The following is a 19,574-nucleotide window of genomic DNA, read 5'->3' as shown; positions in this document are numbered from 1 at the left end:
TAGTGGGTAATTTCTTGCAAGCTGTAATTTAGGCAGCTTGCAAGTTTATGGGAAAAATCTAATGAAATCATATAGTTTAACTACAGTACAAGCTTTTTTTCTTAAAGAAAATATTGTTGAACATAGAAACCACAAATTGGAAGTTCACTTAGGGCTGGATTCAATCTGTGTTGCGGAAGAAACCCGCGTTCTAGCTTGATTTTAAATTTAAAGGCAATGTTCGCGGATACTGCATTCAGGGTTAACGCTGTATGTCGGCTCAATCGGAAATTACCTTTACATTCTTCCGCGGATCTTCCGCGATACGGTTTGAATCCAGACCTTTTATTCTTTTTTTCTCCATTTCATAATGAAAAATGATGATCATGGTGGAAAGGAAAGCTTTTCTCAAAAGAATGACCGGTATGATTTTTATGACAAGCTCACTCCATACACCACAATATACTGTACACCACCAGCTCAGTCTGACAGCGTGTGCGTTTGCATGATACGCGTTCTCTCATAAGCCCTGTTTATACCTGCCGCTAACATGCATCCTTTGTCCTGATCCCGTCCACATTTACAGAAATATGTCTATACATTGTATTAAAATGTGCCTCTGTCTGCATTGTGACCAGATCTCCTGGCCCCTCCCTGTATGCAAATTACTTTAATTTTCTAGCCCCCCCCCCAAAAAAAATTATGACACATTAATGCCATGTCATTGGTGCCACCTGTCAATGATTTTAGAAGGTGGAATAATTATGATTTAAATGTTTTTTTCTGTCCAGATCCGTCTAGGCTGTGTTTACGCAGGCAGCCCAATTCTGATATTTCCACTAATTGGTCTTTCGGCCAATCACATATCTTTTCACATCAGATCTTAGTGAAAAAAATATCAGAATTTGGCTTCCTGCGTAAACGTAGCCCATTGTGCCGATTACCTCTGGAGGTGGCGAGGAAGATCTGATCACAATGCAGCTTTTAATCATCTACACCGTCTGAAAATATGGGCACAATCAGGACAAAGGACGCAAGTTAAGAGGCAGGCATAAACAGGGCTATAGAATGCTCACTATAATGATCTGACTGTATTGCTTGTAATTCTAGAAAGATTACTACAGACAACAGTATTTTTTTGTATTTCTCTTTTATTCTTTTCCTGATTGAAATGTATTGTAAGGTCATTATTTCATTCATCACATTACATGACATGATGCACCAAGTCTACTACAACTGTTTACAGGAATACACTGAAACATACACAAGGTTTTCAAATGGATACATGAAGTATAGCTCATTGCACTTACAACAGTGAATGTAACATCTTATTCATTTAGGGTCTCTGTCTTTATTTTCTGTTGCTTTTTTCAATTACATTTTCTTTTTTACAAACCTCCATCCAGTTAATGGAAGCCAGGATATCCCTTTTGAGGAAGGTGTTTTTTCTTCTCGTTTTACAAACACAACATGTATAGAAACTCTACACAGACCAATATGTTTCCGAATACAACTTTTTGTTTTTAATTAAACAGTCTGCACAAGCCAGCCACATACACAATGCTTTTTTTGTCATTTTTATTCACAAAAGCACAAGTTTGGCAAGGTCAGCCTGCGTGGCTTTCCATGCCTGTGATAGTGTTTAGTATGACATTTACATGTTGTACAGAGCAGTCTATGACCCTGACTGGTATTTACAGTGAATATGTCTGCCTGCCTGTCAGATGTAAGGAGAGGCTTTATGCTGCATTAGCTCATGCACTTGTTACTTTTCACTCAGGTGAAAGATGACTGCTCCCTGATGGTTGAGAAAGATTTTTTGTCGCTTTTTTTCCGGCGTTCCCTTGTCTGTCACCCTATTATGTTCATCCATAGTAATGTCCTGTTGTTGTTCGCTGTGCGTAGCCATCCACAAGGACCCACAGCAAGGGCAGATAGTCGCAGTTGCTATGCTACTTTAATAGCACAATTTTTGGTTGACGTAAAAAAAAGACATGGGGGTTTTATTTGTCCCTGGCAAAATGCTGTGGTCCAAAGCCCATCCAGAGTAGATGTAGGACTGGATGGGACAGTAATAAGATGGCTTTCTTGATTGACCAGTATTGTAATAATAAGCCCTTACTACTATGCATATTAATGTCCCATTTCATTTCACCACGGTGCATTTTGTGTGTGCTTTCCTGAGGCAAAGTGATTGAACACAGTTACAAACTATTTCGAACATAAACAAGTCATAATTGGATCTTGATCAGTATTGATTCTCTTCTTTTTTTACAACTTCATTATTATCTCGATCTCATTTACATATCTGATCATCCAGTCACTGACAGTGACTTTATCTGTCGCTAGTTTGTTCTAACGGCCTGTGAGGTGCTTTCCATGCCAGTCGTACCTACTGTAAGGAGGCCTTTGTGACAGCAGGACAATATTGTTCTGATCATCATTCTATTCCATTAACCTCATAGGGATTTTGCCAGTGTACCAATGTATCTGTATGATACAATAATATTTGTGTATAGATATTCCATTAAAGTATGCTATAAAAATAACTCCACTTTTTTACATTGAAATAATCGCCCATACTTGAAACAGCAGTTACTGTACTGAGTGAGTTGTGGGTTAAGGGATTTTCACACTAAAGCCTTTCAAGCCAGATGAATGGTGAGTGGGTATAGCCTACAATGGTTTTCGGTGGGCTCACTGGAAGGAAACAAGCAGCCTCCCATCAACGTTCAAACTTCTTGAATATCATAGTATGTTAGTAGGTAGTGGCAGTGTACACACACCAGGTCATTCCCTTCGACCATGAGAAGGGCCTGTCATTTTTCGAATATGTCTTATATATATTTATCATATAGTATTTGTTTTACATATTTATATAAATTATATATTTCATCTCTTCATATAATTTGCTTCATTCTATTCTATGGAATAACAAGTGCACAAACTAGCAGCCAAGTATTGGAATCCATGGCCGTCCAACAAAAATGGGGTCTTCAGCACTGTACGTACAAGACCATTCGCTGTGCCCAGCAACCCATGCTTGAAGCAATAAGATGGCAGACTTTATTGACACTATTCTGCATCGAAAAATGGCACCTTATTCCCTATAGCCAGCCTATAGTACACTAATTGGAATAGTGTGCCATTTTAGGGTGCCTATGTAGATAACCAGTTGGCAACCGGTTCCAATTTTCAGTGAAGGGACTGAAACATGCCACTAAAAATCATTTAAAGAAACATTGAATCAAATTCCTGACGTACACATATTGTAGCTATTTACAAACAAGTCAATCTATTTCTGTAGCAGGAATGCTAAAAGGAAGCAGTATTTGTCTCAGCCATGACAATGATAGTGGTATTCAGTTTCTTCCTCTTTTACTTCACCCAAATATGATTCATTGCATAGAACGTTTGAAATGTAAAAGTTGCCGTCGACCACACACTTGTTTTATTTGCCAGATAATGGTTTGTTTTTTAGTAGGATGGTGAGAAACACACGCATACAGTACTCACAAACATACAAACATCAGGAACGTAACGATACAGAAGTGACTGTTACTGAGGTTTTGCCAGAGCATGCTTGATTCCAGCAACCACAGAAAGAGAAAGAGAGAATATACATCAAGTTTGGGCTCCCATCAGTAGGCTTCTAGCGTCTGAGCGTATCACCAGTAACACTACTCCACACGCTGCACTGCAAAGAACAGCAGGAAGAACACTGACCTGAGAGGTTTCCGTGACATTAGTCAACATTTTGGGGTTTGCAGTTTGGTCGCAAATACAAAGACAAAAAAACAACCGAAGGTGCTGTATCTTTGACACTTCAGTGTCTAATCCACCAAACACCTTTTTCTATCTCGCACATAACTCATACATCACTGTTGCCCGCAGCCATATGTGAGTGTGTGCAGAGTAGGTGTCTCTCCAACCTAACATCCTCAGTCTGTTTGAAACACATAACCAATATGTACTCCATGTCTGTAAGGGGTCTCTCTTTCCCTGTGATGGTGTTTTGGATGTTAAAAGTCTGTAGTAAGCCAGAAAACATGAAAACCCAATGATTATGACAGTCAACAAAAGAATGCTAAACTACTTCAAGTCAGATACAATGGTGATTTTACTGGTTTGTATGCATTGCCTCTCTGCTGTCTTGCAGTGCTCATGTATTATAATGGGCAGATGTGAAATGCCTTGACTGGGCAGTACCACACTATCAGACTGGATTTACAAGGTTGTATTTATTAGAGCACTCCGTAGAAATACGTTTTGCAACGGAAAACAAAAACAAGCTTTTCTTATTGGACAATGTCAGGTAGTCCCTCCCTGTTTGTCAGTTTTTTAAATTTTGTTTGGTGCCTAATGAATACAACCCAGGTGTGGCCCTGTTAAGATGTGATAGCAGAATATCGCACAGAGGCAACACATTCCTGACTAACGATTTGTAAAATGACACGAGATTGTGCTCTTTACTGACTTTCTTCCACATACTATTGCTTTTTCATTATTAATCATCATAAATAAATCACGTAATCAATGATTATGGACACCATAAACACACAAATGTATGAGAAAATACACAATATAAAGGATTACACATTTAAAAGTGAAACAAAATCCCAAATATAAATTAATCTCGCAGCCAGTGTTCCAGCAGACATCATTATTACATAAAAAAGTCTGCAATTAAAATAAGCTTTATGGACAGAACATGGAGTAAAAAAATAAGATGTAACTTTACTCTAAATAAAAAAGAATGGAATGATTAAGGCGAATCCACTGTCCTGTAACAGAAAATCAGGCAAATACAGAACGAGAACAAAAAACTGAGTTGTAAAAAAAAAAACACCAGAGACCCAAACGTTGTGGGAATGTTCAGAAACACCAGGAACCCAAACATTGTGGGAAGGTTCAGAAACACCAGGAACCCAAACATTGTGGGAAGGTTCAGAAACACCAGGAACCCAAACGTTGTGGGAATGTTCAGAAACACCAGGAACCCAAACATTGTGGGAAGGTTCAGAAACACCAGGAACCCAAACATTGTGGGAAGGTTCAGAAACACCAGGAACCCAAACATTGTGGGAAGGTTCAGAAACACCAGGAACCCAAACGTTCTGGGGATGTTTTTTCTTATTAATGGCTTTGCAATGGCTAAAAAACAAACCTGGCCACATTCGGCTCTCATGGTGCAATCGAAACCTCCCGAATGATGATTCTCCCATCCTGTGGCCAGATTCAGTGTTGTGTCCCCCTCGTCTTCTTTTGGATACATTTTTACTCAAATTTTTTATCATTATTATTATTAACCAATGTCTTATGGCCTCTGTGACTGAAATGGTGAACAGTGTAAGGTCTTGGATATAAAGGTCCATGCATTTCCGAATCCTAAATCCACAATACACTTCTTAGACACATCGCAAGAGGGGAAAAAATGGAACGAACGAGTCAGCATTAAAAAAAACGGGGCCTTTTTCCATTCTGGAATGTAGAGAAAAAAACTGAGCAAACTGTGGAGACTTCCTCCTAGCTTCTGTCAACCTAGTCATCCTTATTGTCTTTTCTTCTTCTTTCCTAAGTTATCAGCATCCAAATTAAACAGGAGATCTTTAGTACCAGAAAAACCTGTTCTTCTCTTTTCTTGTTCAGAGAGGAGAGGAGAGGAGAGTGTGTCTGTGTGTTTTTAATCTGAGCACAGGTTTATGGAATCAAGGATCCTACCATGCCACCACGGCCATGTCTGTTACGAACCCCAGCAGGCAGCAGCACAACAGCCCACAGATGAGAGGATAGCATTAGCGTGTTGCGGGGTCACAGTACTGTGGTCCCTTCCCATTCTCATACAGAGCAGCTGGGTGGAGTATTCCTTAGTATAGAGCCCATTCCCCAAAGGAAGGCTGTTTGGGAGGTGATGGTCCTGGAGGAGTGACATCCCGGTGATGAAGACCCATATAGTGGCAGGGATCAGGCTCTCTATCCAGCTAGCCTCTCTTTGGAGGGATCCTCAGGGCTTGTAATCCAATGGCTTAGGTGTTCAGGGGGGCTCAGGTGTCAGTGTCCTTGTTCTTTGGCTGGGGGCATTGCAGTCTGGGGGCCTCAAACCGTTCTGGAGAAGAAAAACAAAGTCATGTGACTAGTTTCCTATGCGTAGCTCACTACAGGCTAAATGACAGTAAATAAATAAATTGGACCCCAATGAATAACAGAGGAACAAATCATTCTGTGGCGATGAGATTTCTAAATCAACCCTTCCATTACAATGTGCACGTGAACACAAGATTAGAACAGAGTGGAATTCTATGATTCAACAATAGATGGCAGAAGAGCAGAGGAAAAGCAGGACTGAACTGTACACTGTACTGAGGTCAGTGCAGGTTGTGTAATTATACTGCATCTCCATGACATTACACTCAATTTATCCTCAGTGAAACGTATTTAACAAAATAGTAACAGTAATAATCAGTTAATATTGTGATTATAAGCGCATGGAAGCCTGTTGCCTCTCACTGAATCTGGCATAAATACTGCAGAACACTCCATTTCACAGATATACAGTAGCTTGATGCAAGATGGTCTATGGTACATGAGAGTCCATTCATTCAGTTAGCAGCACCAATGTCTGTATGTGAGAATGCTATGCTGGGAGAGACAGACAGACTGGGGCTGTGGTCACATGAGGCGGTTATTCATCATGATATGGCCGGCTGCACCACCATGCACTACAGACACAGCATGGGTCTCTGTCTCAGGCAGCATACTGCCATTGCTGACAACTCAACCTGATGGATGTACAGTATGTTATCGATGTATAACGGCTCAGTTACACACTAATTTCAAATGAATCATCTCTAGGAGAAAATCAACCACGCTTACATGTATTAGTAGGGAGACATGATGTTAGCTTCAGGAACATCTTTACTAAGATAACAAGATGATTCCTGCTGTACATCATTCTCTCTCTCTCTCTCTCTCTCTCTCTCTCTCTCTCTCTCTCTCTCTCTCTCTCTCTCTCTCTCTCTCTCTCTCTCTCTCCTTAACAACAGAGACGGAGACATTATGTTAGCTTCAGGAACATCTTTACTAAGATAACAACATTATACCTGCTGTACATCATTCTCTCTCTCTCTCTCTCTCTCTCTCTCTCTCTCTCTCTCTCTCTCTCTCTCTCTCTCTCTCTCTCTCTCTCTCTCTCTCTCTCTCTCTCTCTCTCTCTCTCTCTCTCTCTCTCTCTCTCTCTCTCTCTCTCTCTCTCTCTCTCTCTCTCTCTCCTTAACAACAGAGACGGAGACATTATGTTAGCTTCAGGAACATCTTCACTAAGATAACAACATTATACCTGCTGTACATCTCTCTCTCTCTCTCTCTCTCTCTCTCTCTCTCTCTCTCTCTCTCTCTCTCTCTCTCTCTCTCTCTCTCTCTCTCTCTCTCTCTCTCTCTCTCTCTCTCTGTCTCTCTCTCTCTCTCTCTCTCTCTCTCTCTCTCTCTCTCTCTCTCTCTCTCTCTCTCTCTCTCTCTCTCTCTCTCTCTCTCTCTCTCTCTCTCTCTCTCTCTCTCTCTCTCTCTCTCTCTCTCTCTCTCTCCCTCCTTAACAACAGAGACGGAGACATTATGTTAGCTTCAGGAACATCTTTACTAAGATAACAACATTATACCTGCTGTACATCTCTCTCTCTCTCTCTCTCTCTCTCTCTCTCTCTCTCTCTCTCTCTCTCTCTCTCTCTCTCTCTTAACAACAGAGACGGATACATTATGTTAGCTCCAGGAACATCTTTACTAAGATAACAACATTATACCTGCTGTACATCTCTCTCTCTGTCGCTCTCTCTGTCTCTCTGTCTCTCTCTCTCTCTCTCTCTCTCTCTCTCTCTCTCTCTCTCTCTCTCTCTCTCTCTCTTGCTGTCCCACTGCGGTAGAAGGAAGCCTCTGTGAGCATAGTGGTCAATTCATAAATGTTTGTGTGTGTGTGTGTGTTCCTGTAGGTACCAATGTGTGTGTTCCTGTATGTACCAGTATGTGTGTTTCTGTACACGTGTGTGTGTGTGTGTGTGTGTGTGTGTGTGTGTGTGTGTGTGTGTGTGTGTGTGTGTGTGTGTGTGTGTGTGTGTGTGTGTGTGTGTGTGTGTGTGTGTGTGTGTGTGTGTGTGTGTGTGTGTGTGTGTGTGTGTGTGTGAGAGAGAGAGAGAGATACTGTATGTAGGACATCCCTGCATTCCTGTGAGTCTTAGTAGATGTTAGGTGATCCACACAGTCCAAAACAGCCATGCTATCTTCAGTAATGCTATCTTCAATATCTTAAGCACTAGGGGTCTGTTCAGGTGTCACCTTACAGTTCCGATAACAGACAGAAACATGTTGTTTGGAACAGACATCATTAACTGACAGGGAGAACAGGGAATGCGTTAGCTGTATTCATTACATTTCTACCTCAGTGAAAACAGTCCAGGTCCCCCTGTGACCCCGTGACCTCACTAGGCATGGGAGAGCAGGGCTCAGATGTCACCAAGGTACAAGTGCTGCTCTGCTCTGCCTAATCTGATCTATAGTCCACTTGTGATAGTCTAACCAGAAGAGCTGATCATGTAAACTTTTCAAAATGAACAACTTCACAGCACAATGAAAACCAATCAGGAACGCTCTCTCTAACCAATCAGAAACGCTCTCTCTAACCAATCAGGAACGCTCTCTCTAAACAACCATAAAGTCTCTTTGATCACTGTCACAAAGATAAACAAATGCTGCTGTTGCACTGTTTTCTCCTCCATTATGTCACTGTATGTTTTGGATTCAGCATTCTAGCCTTGAGCCTAGTCAATTACTCTGGCATTTTCAATGTAGGAAAGCAGTCATGCATTACTACTGCATGATGTGAAGTATATTAGGCACCATAGGAGGGGAGGATGTGAAGGTAGAGAGAAAGGAGGTAGAGAGAAGAGGAGGAAGAGTTAGACAGAAGAGAAGGAGGAGGAGGTGGTAGAGAGAAGAAGAGGAAGTGGTAGAGTGATGGAGTAGGAGGTAGAGAGAGGAGAAGGAAGAGAAAAGAAGAGGAGATAGAGAGAGAAGGAAAAGAAAAGAGGAGGAGGTCGAGAGAGAAGGAAAAGAATAGAGGAGGAGATAGAGAGAGAAGGAAAAGAAAAGAGGAGGAGATAGAGAGAGAAGGAAAAGAAAAGAGGAGGAGATAGAGAGAGAAGGAAAAGAAAAGAGGAGGAGATAGAGAGAGAAGGAAAAGAAAAGAGGAGGAGATAGAGAGAGAAGGAAAAGAAAAGAGGAGGAGATAGAGAGAGAAGGAAAAGAAAAGAGGAGGAGGTCGAGAGAGAAGGAAAAGAAAAGAGGAGGAGATAGAGAGAGAAGGAAAAGAAAAGAGGAGGAGATAGAGAGAGAAGGAAAAGAAAAGAGGAGGAGATAGAGAGAAGGAAAAGAGGAGGAGGTCGAGAGAGGAGGAGGAGGTAGAGAGAAGAAGAGGGGGAAGAGAGAGGAGAAGGTAGAGAGAAGAGGAGGAGGTAGAGAGAGGAGAAGGTAGAGAGAAGAGGAGGTAGAGAGAGGAGAAGGAAGAGAAAAGAGGATGAGGTAGAGAGAGAAGAAGAGGAGGTAGAGAAAAGAGGAGGAGGTAGAGAGAAGAAGAGGAGGTAGAGAAAAGAGGATGAGGTAGAGAGAAGAGGAGGAGGTAGAGAGAAGAAGAGGAGGTAGAGAAAAGAGGAGGAGGTAGAGAGAAGAAGAGGAGGTAGAGAAAAGAGGAGGAGGTAGAGAGAAGAGGAGGAGGTAGAGAGAAGAAGAGGAGGTAGAGAGAAGAAGAGGAGGTAGAGAGAGGAGAAGGTAGAGAAAAGAGGAGGAGGTAGAGAGAGGAGAAGGTAGAGAGAAGAAGAGGAGGTAGAGAGAGGAGGAGGTAGAGAGAAGAGGAGGAGGTAGAGAGAAGAAGAGGAGGTAGAGAGAAGAAGAGGAGGTAGAGAAAAGAGGATGAGGTAGAGAGAAGAGGAGGAGGTAGAGAGAAGAAGAGGAGGTAGAGAAAAGAGGATGAGGTAGAGAGAAGAGGAGGAGGTAGAGAGAAGAAGAGGTAGAGAAAAGAGGATGAGATAGAGAGAAGAAGAGGAGGTAGAGAAAATAGGAGGAGGTAGAGAGAAGAAGAGGAGGTAGAGAGAGGAGAAGGTAGAGAAAAGAGGAGGTAGAGAGAGGAGAAGGTAGAGAGAAGAGCAGGTAGAGAGAGGAGAAGGAGGTAGAGAGAGGAGAAGGTAGAGAAAAGAGGAGGAGATAGAGAGAGGAGAAGGTAGAGAGAAGAGGAGGTAGAGAGAGGAGAAGGAGGTAGAGAGAAGAGGAGGAGGTAGAGAGAAGAAGAGGAGGTAGAGAGAGGAGAAGGTAGAGAGAAGAGGAGGAGGTAGAGAGAAGAAGGAAGAGAAAAGAGGATGAGGTGGAGGTAGAGAGAAGAGGAGGAGGTAGAGAGAGGAGAAGGTAGAGAGAAGAGGAGGAGGTAGAGAGAGAAGGAAGAGAAAAGAGGATGAGGTAGAGAGAAGAGGAGGAGGTAGAGAGAAGAAGAGGAGGTAGAGAGAGGAGAAGGTAGAGAGAAGAGGAGGAGGTAGAGAGAGGAGAAGGTAGAGAGAAGAGGAGGAGGTAGAGAGAAGAAGGAAGAGAAAAGAGGATGAGGTGGAGGTAGAGAGAAGAGGAGGAGGTAGAGAGAGGAGAAGGTAGAGAGAAGAGGAGGAGGTAGAGAGAGAAGGAAGAGAAAAGAGGATGAGGTAGAGAGAAGAGGAGGAGGTAGAGAGAAGAAGAGGAGGTAGAGAGAGGAGAAGGTAGAGAGAAGAGGAGGAGGTAGAGAGAGGAGAAGGTAGAGAGAAGAGGAGGAGGTAGAGAGAAGAAAGGAGGTAGAGAGAAGAAGAGGAGGTAGAGAAAAGAGGAGGAGGTAGAGAGAGAATGAAGAGAAAAGAGGATGAGGTAGAGAGAAGAAGAGGAGGTAGAGAGAGGAGAAGGTAGAGAAAAGAGGAGGAGGTAGAGAGAGGAGAAGGAGGTAGAGAGAAGAGGAGGAGGTAGAGAGAAGAAGAGGAGGTAGAGAGAAGAAGAGGAGGTAGAGAAAAGAGGATGAGGTAGAGAGAAGAGGAGGAGGTAGAGAGAAGAAGAGGTAGAGAAAAGAGGATGAGGTAGAGAGAAGAAGAGGAGGTAGAGAAAATAGGAGGAGGTAGAGAGAAGAAGAGGAGGTAGAGAGAGGAGAAGGTAGAGAAAAGAGGAGGAGGTAGAGAGAGGAGAAGGTAGAGAGAAGAGGAGGTAGAGAGAGGAGAAGGAGGTAGAGAGAGGAGAAGGTAGAGAAAAGAGGAGGAGGTAGAGAGAGGAGAAGGTAGAGAGAAGAGTAGGTAGAGAGAGGAGAAGGAGGTAGAGAGAAGAGGAGGAGGTACAGAGAAGAAGATGAGGTAGAGAGAGGAGAAGGTAGAGAGAAGAAGAGGAGGTAGAGAGAAGAAGGAAGAGAAAACAGGTGGAGGTAGAGAGAAGAGGAGGAGGTAGAGAGAGGAGAAGGTAGAGAGAAGAGGAGGAGGTAGAGAGAGGAGAAGGTAGAGAGAAGAGGAGGTAGAGAGAGAAGGAAGAGAAAAGAGGATGAGGTAGAGAGAAGAGGAGGAGGTAGAGAGAGGAGAAGGAAGAGAGAAGAGGAGGAGATAGAGAGAGAAGGAAGAGAAAAGAGGATGAGGTAGAGAGAAGAGGAGGTAGTGAGAAGAAGAGGAGGTAGAGAGAGGAGAAGGTAGAGAGAAGAGGAGGAGGTAGAGAGAGGAGAAGGTAGAGAGAAGAGGAGGTAGAGAGAGAAGAAGGAAGAGAAAAGAGGATGAGGTAGAGAGAGGAGAAGGAGGTAGAGAGAAGAGGAGGAGGTAGAGAGAAGAAGAGGAGGTAGAGAGAGAAGGAAGAGAAAGAGGATGAGGTAGAGAGAGAAGGAAGAGAAAGAGGATGAGGTAGAGAGAAGAGGAGGAGGTAGAGAGAAGAAGAGGAGGTAGAGAGAGGAGAAGGTAGAGAGAAGAGGAGGAGGTAGAGAGAGGAGAAGGTAGAGAGAAGAGGAGGAGGTAGAGAGAGGAGAAGGTAGAGAGAAGAGGAGGAGGTAGAGAGAGGAGAAGGTAGAGAGAAGAGGAGGAGGTAGAGAGAGGAGAAGGTAGAGAGAGAAGAGGAGGTAGAGAGAGGAGAAGGAGGTAGAGAGAAGAGGAGGAGGTAGAGAGAGGAGAAGGTAGAGAGAAGAAGAGGGGGTAGAGAGAGGAGAAGGTAGAGAGAAGAGGAGGTAGAGAGAGGAGAAGGAAGAGAAAAGAGGATGAGGTAGAGAGAGGAGAAGGTAGAGAGAAGAGAAGGAAGAGAAAAGAGGATGAGGTAGAGAGAGGAGAAGGTTGAGAGAAGAGGAGGAGGTAGAGAGAGGATAAGGTAGAGAGAAGAGGAGGAGGTAGAGAGAGGAGAAGGTAGAGAGAAGAGGAGGTAGAGAGAGGAGAAGGAGGTAGAGACAATAGGAGGAGGTAGAGAGAGGAGAAGGTAGAGAGAAGAAGAGGGGGTAGAGAGAGGAGAAGGTAGAGAGAAGAGGAGGTAGAGAGAGGAGAAGGAAGAGAAAAGAGGATGAGGTAGAGAGAGGAGAAGGTAGAGAGAAGAGAAGGAAGAGAAAAGAGGATGAGGTAGAGAGAGGAGAAGGTAGAGAGAAGAGGAGGTAGAGAGAGGAGAAGGAGGTAGAGAGAAGAGGAGGAGGTAGAGAGAGGAGAAGGTAGAGAGAAGAGGATGAGGTGGAGGTAGAGAGAAGAGGAGGAGGTAGAGAGAGGAGAATGTAGAGAGAAGAAGAGGAGGTAGAGAGAAGAAGAGGAGGTAGAGAAAAGAGGATGAGGTAGAGAGAAGAGGAGGAGGTAGAGAGAAGAAGAGGAGGTAGAGAAAAGAGGAGGAGGTAGAGAGAGAAGGAAGAGAAAAGAGGATGAGGTAGAGAGAGGAGAAGGAGGTAGAGAGAAGAGGAGGAGGTAGAGAGAGGAGAAGGTAGAGAGAAGAAGAGGAGGTAGAGAGAGGAGAAGGTAGAGAGAAGAGGAGGTAGAGAGAGGAGAAGGAAGAGAAAAGAGGATGAGGTAGAGAGGAGAAGGAGGTAGAGAGAAGAGGAGGAGGTAGAGAGAAAAGGTAGAGAGAAGAGGAGGAGGTAGAGAGAAGAGGAGGAGGTAGAGGGAGGAGAAGGTAGAGAGAGGAGGAGGAGGTAAAGAGAGGAGGAGGAGGTAGAGAGAGGAGGAGGAGGTAGAGAGTGAAGGTGTTAGACAGAGGAGAAGGAGGTAGAGAGAGGAGAAGGTAGAGAAAAGAGGAGGCGGGGGTAGAAAGAGGAGAAGGTAGTATATTATGTGGTGGAGCATAGTCCCTGGTTGAACTCCCGTTAAAACTGCTGCTAGGCCTAGTGGTGTATTTGACATGGTTACATGGTTACAGCAAACTGCACATTTAGTGGAGGAACAGTGAGGAGTTGAGAGGTCTATAGTCTATACTGTATGTTGGCTGGGGAGGGGGGAAGAAGCAGGAGGTTGATGGATACATAATCTTATAGCAAACATTACCCTGTCACTGAACCTCATATCCATCCACGGATACTGTTACTGGCCAAAGAGCCTATCTATAATCAGAGAGCGTGAATATGATCAGTCCAGTTCATACCAGATAACTGGTTGCATTATTAAGAACAGGGGCCTAGCCAGAAGTTAAGAATACCCTAACTATACATGTTTGAGGGTGGAGCATGTTGTGTCTTCTAATGCTTTGTGATATAAAAGGACTGCAGTTGAGCCACAAGAGAAGTCTGCTCTTCAGTTACAAACAGACACCAGCGCAAACAGATACCAGCACCAAATCGGTTGTTTTCTTCAATCTCTATAAACTGGTAAAAGAGGTACAAGATAACAAATGGTGCTAACTGCCAAAAACAATGATACAATGCCATAGACACGTGTAGATAGAATTTGCCCTAGATTACATGCTATCTCTAATAAAAATTCATATAGTAATGTGCCTTATATTAACCCTCTGAGGTAAGATCAACACTCTTCATGAGGGTTGTATTACATACATTGGACATTGAGCCCTTCTCACTCTTCTCTAGCCCTGGTTTCCCATTGAAACATGACCTGGAGCTGGCAGTTCCACTGCCTGTATTGCTGTCACAGAAGTATGGCTGTTACTCATGGAGAGGCTGACAGAGGTCAAAGGTCAGTGTTCATGGCAGGGTTAGCACAAGGTGCAGTATTATTTTGCTGTGAACAGGATTGGCCTACTATATGCAAACAATAGCAGGAGGGACTTAACTGCAACATATTATGGAGATTGACCTAATATCTACCTTTGCTGTGACCTTTACCATATCATCACTTCATAATTGACCTTAATGGTAAATAACGATCCTTGTGTTGTTATGATTATTGTGTCATTAGTGTATTACTAAGGTATACACTGTCCTTCCTTATCTAATCTAAGTTGTGTTCCATGTGTCTGTGTGCATTACTTACTGTCTGGCCGGCCAGAGAAATCAGCATGGTTTCTCTCCCATTGTGTGCGTAGACCTGGGACATGCAGCATCCATTGATTCCTGTCCTCATTGGCTGAATGGAAAAACCAAGATCAATGAATCTTGAGCTGGTCGTTCATGTCAGGTTTTCTCATCTTTTCCAGTTGTATTTTAAAATGCTGCAACTTGAAATATACACTGTATGTGTTTACAAGTTCAGAATAATTGAGGTTTTTAAGAGTTACACTAAAATGAAGCCACTTTACGAAGTAGTTTTCTATGTAGTTTTCTGAAAATGAGGGAGCTTTCAGCTGAAAATAGAGATTTTGGACTCACCAGTGCGCTCAGATATCTTCTCTTGGTCGCTGTATTTCTCCCTCCCTCCCCCTCTCTCTCTCACAGTAAAACAAAGCGGGGGTCTTCCTAGGTTTTTCTGGTACGAAGCCTCACGTCATCCTCCATAACATTTACAGATACCTGGAATCCAACGATGGTGAGTCACCTACTTGTTACTTACTGAGGTGAGCTGTCATGCTGTTATAAAATCCTAGTTCAGGACTCAGGAGAAACACTCAAACCTGCACAAAGTGCACTTAAGACCTCCAAAAATGGCACAAAGTGGTTTGGGGAAAGAACCGAACCATCCACACACAGTGGGGAAAGGAATATCATGAGGTTCTGTCTATAGCCGAGCACACTGTCATCTCCCAGGCTGTGTTAAGGCTTTCTACTCGGTAGTGCCAGGTGAACACTTACCCTCATCTCAACACCTCACCACAACGAGGTGAACTTCTTGCCGAAACCGGAGATAGCTGATGGAGGAGGATAGATAGACAAATGGATAAACAGAGAGAGAGAGACACACAGGTGTGATTAAGCACATTGTAACAATTAGAATGCATTAGAGTCTGAGTAAAAACATGGAGTCTGAACTCCAGCAGGGCACCTTCTCCTAGTTTTCCTGCTGCCTCCGCAGGGTTTCCTGGTAGGACCTTGGAGAGGAGACTCTCCCCCTCCATCCCAGGTTGACCCGCTGTCGCGCTCCCAATGCCACCGGGTCTAGGGGCGGCCTTGGAGCCTACAGGATGGAGGGAGAGGGGAGGAAGAGGAAGAGGGATGATGATTAGAAAGACATTCTTTATAATCCAGTTGATGCCATACTCTGTTTTCGTGCACACTATCACAACAGTCTGAAGCCAGCGTATTTATCAGGAGATGAATGCATCAGATTTACACCTCAATCTGATATCCCGTGGTGCTTAAAAGGCCACACAGGTTTACACACTGACTCTGACCCTGGTGTCTATTTCCACAACACAACTGTCTATGCAGCTGTCAGTGAGGTGAAGGTGATGGGACTGTATAGACTACTAGAGCATGTGAACACAGACCCAGACATGACATGGAAATGAACCTTCCCTCTCTGTTTCCTGAGGTAAGATGATCCATCAGCTTCCCAGGGTCAGGATGCATCGCTGGGCTTGAACAGGACACCCGTGATACCTGATTATGTACTCTGATCGTCTGTCTGTCTGTCTGTCTGTCTGTCTGTCTGTCTGTCTGTCTGTCTGTCTGTCTGTCTGTCTGTCTGTCTGTCTGTCTGTCTGTCTGTCTGTCTGTCTGTCTGTCTGTCTGTCTGTCTGTCTGTCTGTCTGTCTGTCTGTCTGTCTGTCTGTCTGTCTGTCTGTCTGTCTGACTGTCTGTCTGTCTGTCTGTCTGTCTGTCTGTCTGTCTGTCTGTCTGTCTGTCTGTCTGTCTGTCTGTCTGTCTGTCTGTCTGTCTGTCTGTCTGTCTGTCTGTCTGTCTGTCTAATGCAAGGCTGTCAAACTCATCCCAAGCAGGGCCCGAGTATCTGCAGGTTTTGTTTTTTCCTTTCAATTAAGACCTAGACAACCAGGTGAGGCGAGTTCCTTACTAATTAGTGACCTTAATTAATCAATCAAGTGCAAGGGAGGAACTGAAACCTGCACACACTCGGCCCTCCTTGGATTGAGTTTGACACGTGTTCTAAGGCCTAGGAGAGTACAAGTGTTCTAATCCCTCCCAGGGAAATGATCAGTGGGTGGAGCAGCAGCAGTGTGGACGCAGACAGGGATACTTACCTATTCCTGTGAGTGGGGGTTGAGGTGTTTTTGCAGGCTGGGCCGCCCCTCCTATGACAGCTTTGGCCCCTATGGCAGTCACAGGGGGTGTGTTTGCGACAGGTGCCTGTTGGAAAAGAGAGACAGAGAGATGAGGAACACGGATGGTTAAACTGACTGTATACCATTTATTCTGTTCTGATGCACTCAAAGATTAGCCTTATATCATGGCGACCCCTGCTGTAGTATCCCATGCCAAAACGTCATTTGACAGACATATTGAGAATGATGAGTATTAGCTATTAGCCAGAGATCGTTTCCTCCCTGCCAACCAACCAGCTGTGCATCTAAACGTGCATCGTGATTTACAAACTGGGAATATGATCTCTGTAACCCGTTATTGGAGAAAATATAACGTATCTAATTAGCTTAGCATTGTGGACACTTGACAAATAATCACACATGACCTGTTTTGCATTCATTCTACCCTGTGAATGGATGCAATGCTCCACAATTTAGCATTTTTAATCAGTGATTTTTAATCACTCAATGGGCCATTCAGAGAGAATAGGCATCGTTGACAGTTCAAATCAATGTGGGACAGGATGAATGTGATTGAATGCATATGATTTCCTGACAACTGCATTTCCATTTCACATGACAACAATCATACAAACTCTGTGTCCAATTCTCCCACTGTTTTTCCCAGCTGCCTGTATGGCCTACAGTGCAGCATTATATGTAAAACACAACACATAGCCGAAAGACGTTGCACATTCTGTAGTGTTGTATATCATAAAAAAGGTGCTGTATTCAGAGGCACAACAAAACAAACAGGGAATGGAAGGATTGAGAATGATTTGCAGCGGAAGACATTTTGGAGGATGAATCTCTCTCCTCCATTTGAGTGGAATAGACAGAGGCTGTTACACTGCCACTATCTACAGCCACAGTGCTAATCACAACACCAGATAAGGTCTTCCAACAGGGTTTCACACACTGAAATAAAGCCTCCTCTCAGAGTGATGTGCTAGGCCTTATCAGAGAGACAGAGGGAGAGAGGGGTTGGCGAGGGAGACGGAGAGAGCAAGATAGAAATGGGGGGAGGTAGAAGAGGAGAGGGAGATGGGGGGAGGTAGAAGAGGAGAGGGAGAGAGCAAGATAGAAATGGGGGAGGTAGAAGAGAGAGGAAGAGGAGAGGGAGAGAGCAAGATAGAAATGGGGGGGTAGAAGAGAGAGGAAGAGGAGAGGGAGAGAGCAAGATAGAAATGGGGGAGGTAGAAGAGAGAGGAAGAGGAGAGGGAGAGAGCAAGATAGAAATGGGGGAGGTAGAAGAGAGAGGAAGAGGAGAGGGAGAGAGCAAGATAGAAATGGGGGGAGGTAGAAGAGAGAGGAAGAGGAGAGGGAGAGAGCAAGATAGAAATGGGGGAGGTAGAAGAGAGAGGAAGAGGAGAGGGAGAGAGCAAGATAGAAATGGGGGAGGTAGAAGAGAGAGGAAGAGGAGAGGGAGAGAGCAAGATAGAAATGGGGGAGGTAGAAGAGAGAGGAAGAGGAGAGGGAGAGAGCAAGATAGAAATGGGGGGAGGTAGAAGAGAGAGGAAGAGGAGAGGGAGAGAGCAAGATAGAAATGGGGGGAGGTAGAAGAGAGAGGAAGAGGAGAGGGAGAGAGCAAGATAGAAATGGGGGGAGGTAGAAGAGAGAGGAAGAGGAGAGGGAGAGAGCAAGATAGAAATGGGGGGAGGTAGAAGAGAGAGGAAGAGGAGAGGGAGAGAGGCCACCAAACACCTCTAATGATGTCAATGCGTTAAATAATCATCTACATCCATTTACAGTGATTCTCATTATAATTCATATACATTTCCAATCTAATGTCACTGACTGTAACCTCACTTGTACTGTACTAAGTCATAATCCTGTACTCACCACAGTTGGTGGCAGTTGCCCCAGTGTGCCTCCTGCCTGTGGCTGGCGACTGGCCTGACCAGGACCAAGCTGACCAGGCTTCGCCTGTAGACCCTGCTGGGCTTGGCCCGGGCCCAGAGGCTGCTGGCCCCCAGGAGTGGTGCCTGCAGGGATGGTGCCTGTCTGCCGTGCCGCCGAGGTCTGGGGCTGCTGCTGCAGCTGGGTGCGTTGACCTGGCTGCAGCCCGTCCTGCTGGGAGGTAGGACCCTGTCCCCTGGAGCCTGGAGGCCCACTGTTGGAGCCCTGCCCACGTCCAGAGCTGCCCTGGCCCCTGGAGGTAGAAGAAGGGTGGCCCTGGAGGTCCTGCTGCTTCCTGGAGGAAGTCCGCCCATCGTGAGAGGACGAGGACTTGGAGGAGCGGCCCTGGCTGTGGTGGTGGCCCGACGGGTCCCTGGAGTAGTCTGACGAGTGATACCCCCCCTGGGAGCGGGAGTCGCCCCTCTTTCCCGACGAGGACAACTGGCGGGAGTCGTGACGCATGGACGGGTCTTTGGGATGGCCCTTGGAGGAGCGAGAGGAGCGAGGCTCGTCCGAGTGGCGGGACGTAGAGGAGTGTCTCCCGGAGCTGCTGCTGCCATGAGGGCGGTGGTCCCGCGAGGAGGAGGAGTGACGGGCTTGGCCATACTCGTCCTGGGGCCACAGGTCCTCCTCTGGGGGCTCGTCGTAGTCATGGTAGGTGTGCTTGACGTGGCGGCTGCGGCCGGACGAGGAGTGGCCTCCACTGCTGTAGTGACGGGAGACGGAGCGCGGGTCCCTGGGCTTCTCAAACCAGTCTGTCTCCTCTTGGCCAAGATTGTAGGCTTTGGAAACCAAGAGCAGATCACAGTCAATCTCCAAGTCCGACGGCGACAGAGGCATGCAGACTGAGGCCATGCAAAAGAAGAACGGGAAGGAGAGAAACAAAAAAAGAAGAGAAGTCGATATTTACACCCATGCATTTTATGAAAACACGGCACACATATAAAAAGACAACAAATGTAAAACACTGATAAGTTAATCACAACAAGTAAACAAAACCTAACTTTTACAAGACAACAACAACATTGTGTAAAAGAAAATGATGCACCTCAGAAGAACATGCGAGAGAAAGTGAC

General features: G+C 44.9%; 1 protein-coding gene across 2 annotated transcripts in view; it reads right to left on the bottom strand.

Moving 5' to 3' along the window:
* Positions 1 to 944: 944 nt before the first annotated feature.
* The window catches only part of LOC124017456 (protein bassoon-like), a 31,519-nt gene continuing 12,889 nt past the window's right edge, over positions 945 to 19,574 (bottom strand). The window contains exons 4-10 of one of the 2 annotated variants that reach the window (XM_046332645.1): positions 18,442 to 19,280; positions 16,540 to 16,645; positions 15,384 to 15,515; positions 15,194 to 15,249; positions 14,774 to 14,914; positions 14,439 to 14,531; positions 945 to 6,085 (exon numbers count right to left, since the gene is read on the bottom strand). In XM_046332645.1, the coding sequence (XP_046188601.1) occupies positions 15,209 to 15,249; positions 15,384 to 15,515; positions 16,540 to 16,645; positions 18,442 to 19,280 (1,118 nt within the window). In that variant the 3' untranslated portion in view covers positions 945 to 6,085; positions 14,439 to 14,531; positions 14,774 to 14,914; positions 15,194 to 15,208. Of the gene's footprint in view, positions 6,086 to 14,438; positions 14,532 to 14,773; positions 14,915 to 15,193; positions 15,250 to 15,383; positions 15,516 to 16,539; positions 16,646 to 18,441; positions 19,344 to 19,574 lie in introns of both variants that reach the window. The other variant, XM_046332646.1, reaches the window with a different exon arrangement.

The sequence above is a fragment of the Oncorhynchus gorbuscha genome, unplaced genomic scaffold (genome assembly GCF_021184085.1).
Source record: "Oncorhynchus gorbuscha isolate QuinsamMale2020 ecotype Even-year unplaced genomic scaffold, OgorEven_v1.0 Un_scaffold_21:::fragment_2:::debris, whole genome shotgun sequence".
NCBI classification, from domain to species: Eukaryota; Metazoa; Chordata; class Actinopteri; order Salmoniformes; family Salmonidae; genus Oncorhynchus; species Oncorhynchus gorbuscha.
The sequence above is the reverse complement of the archived record's forward strand: the minus strand, read 5'-3'. Positions and strand labels throughout refer to the sequence as shown.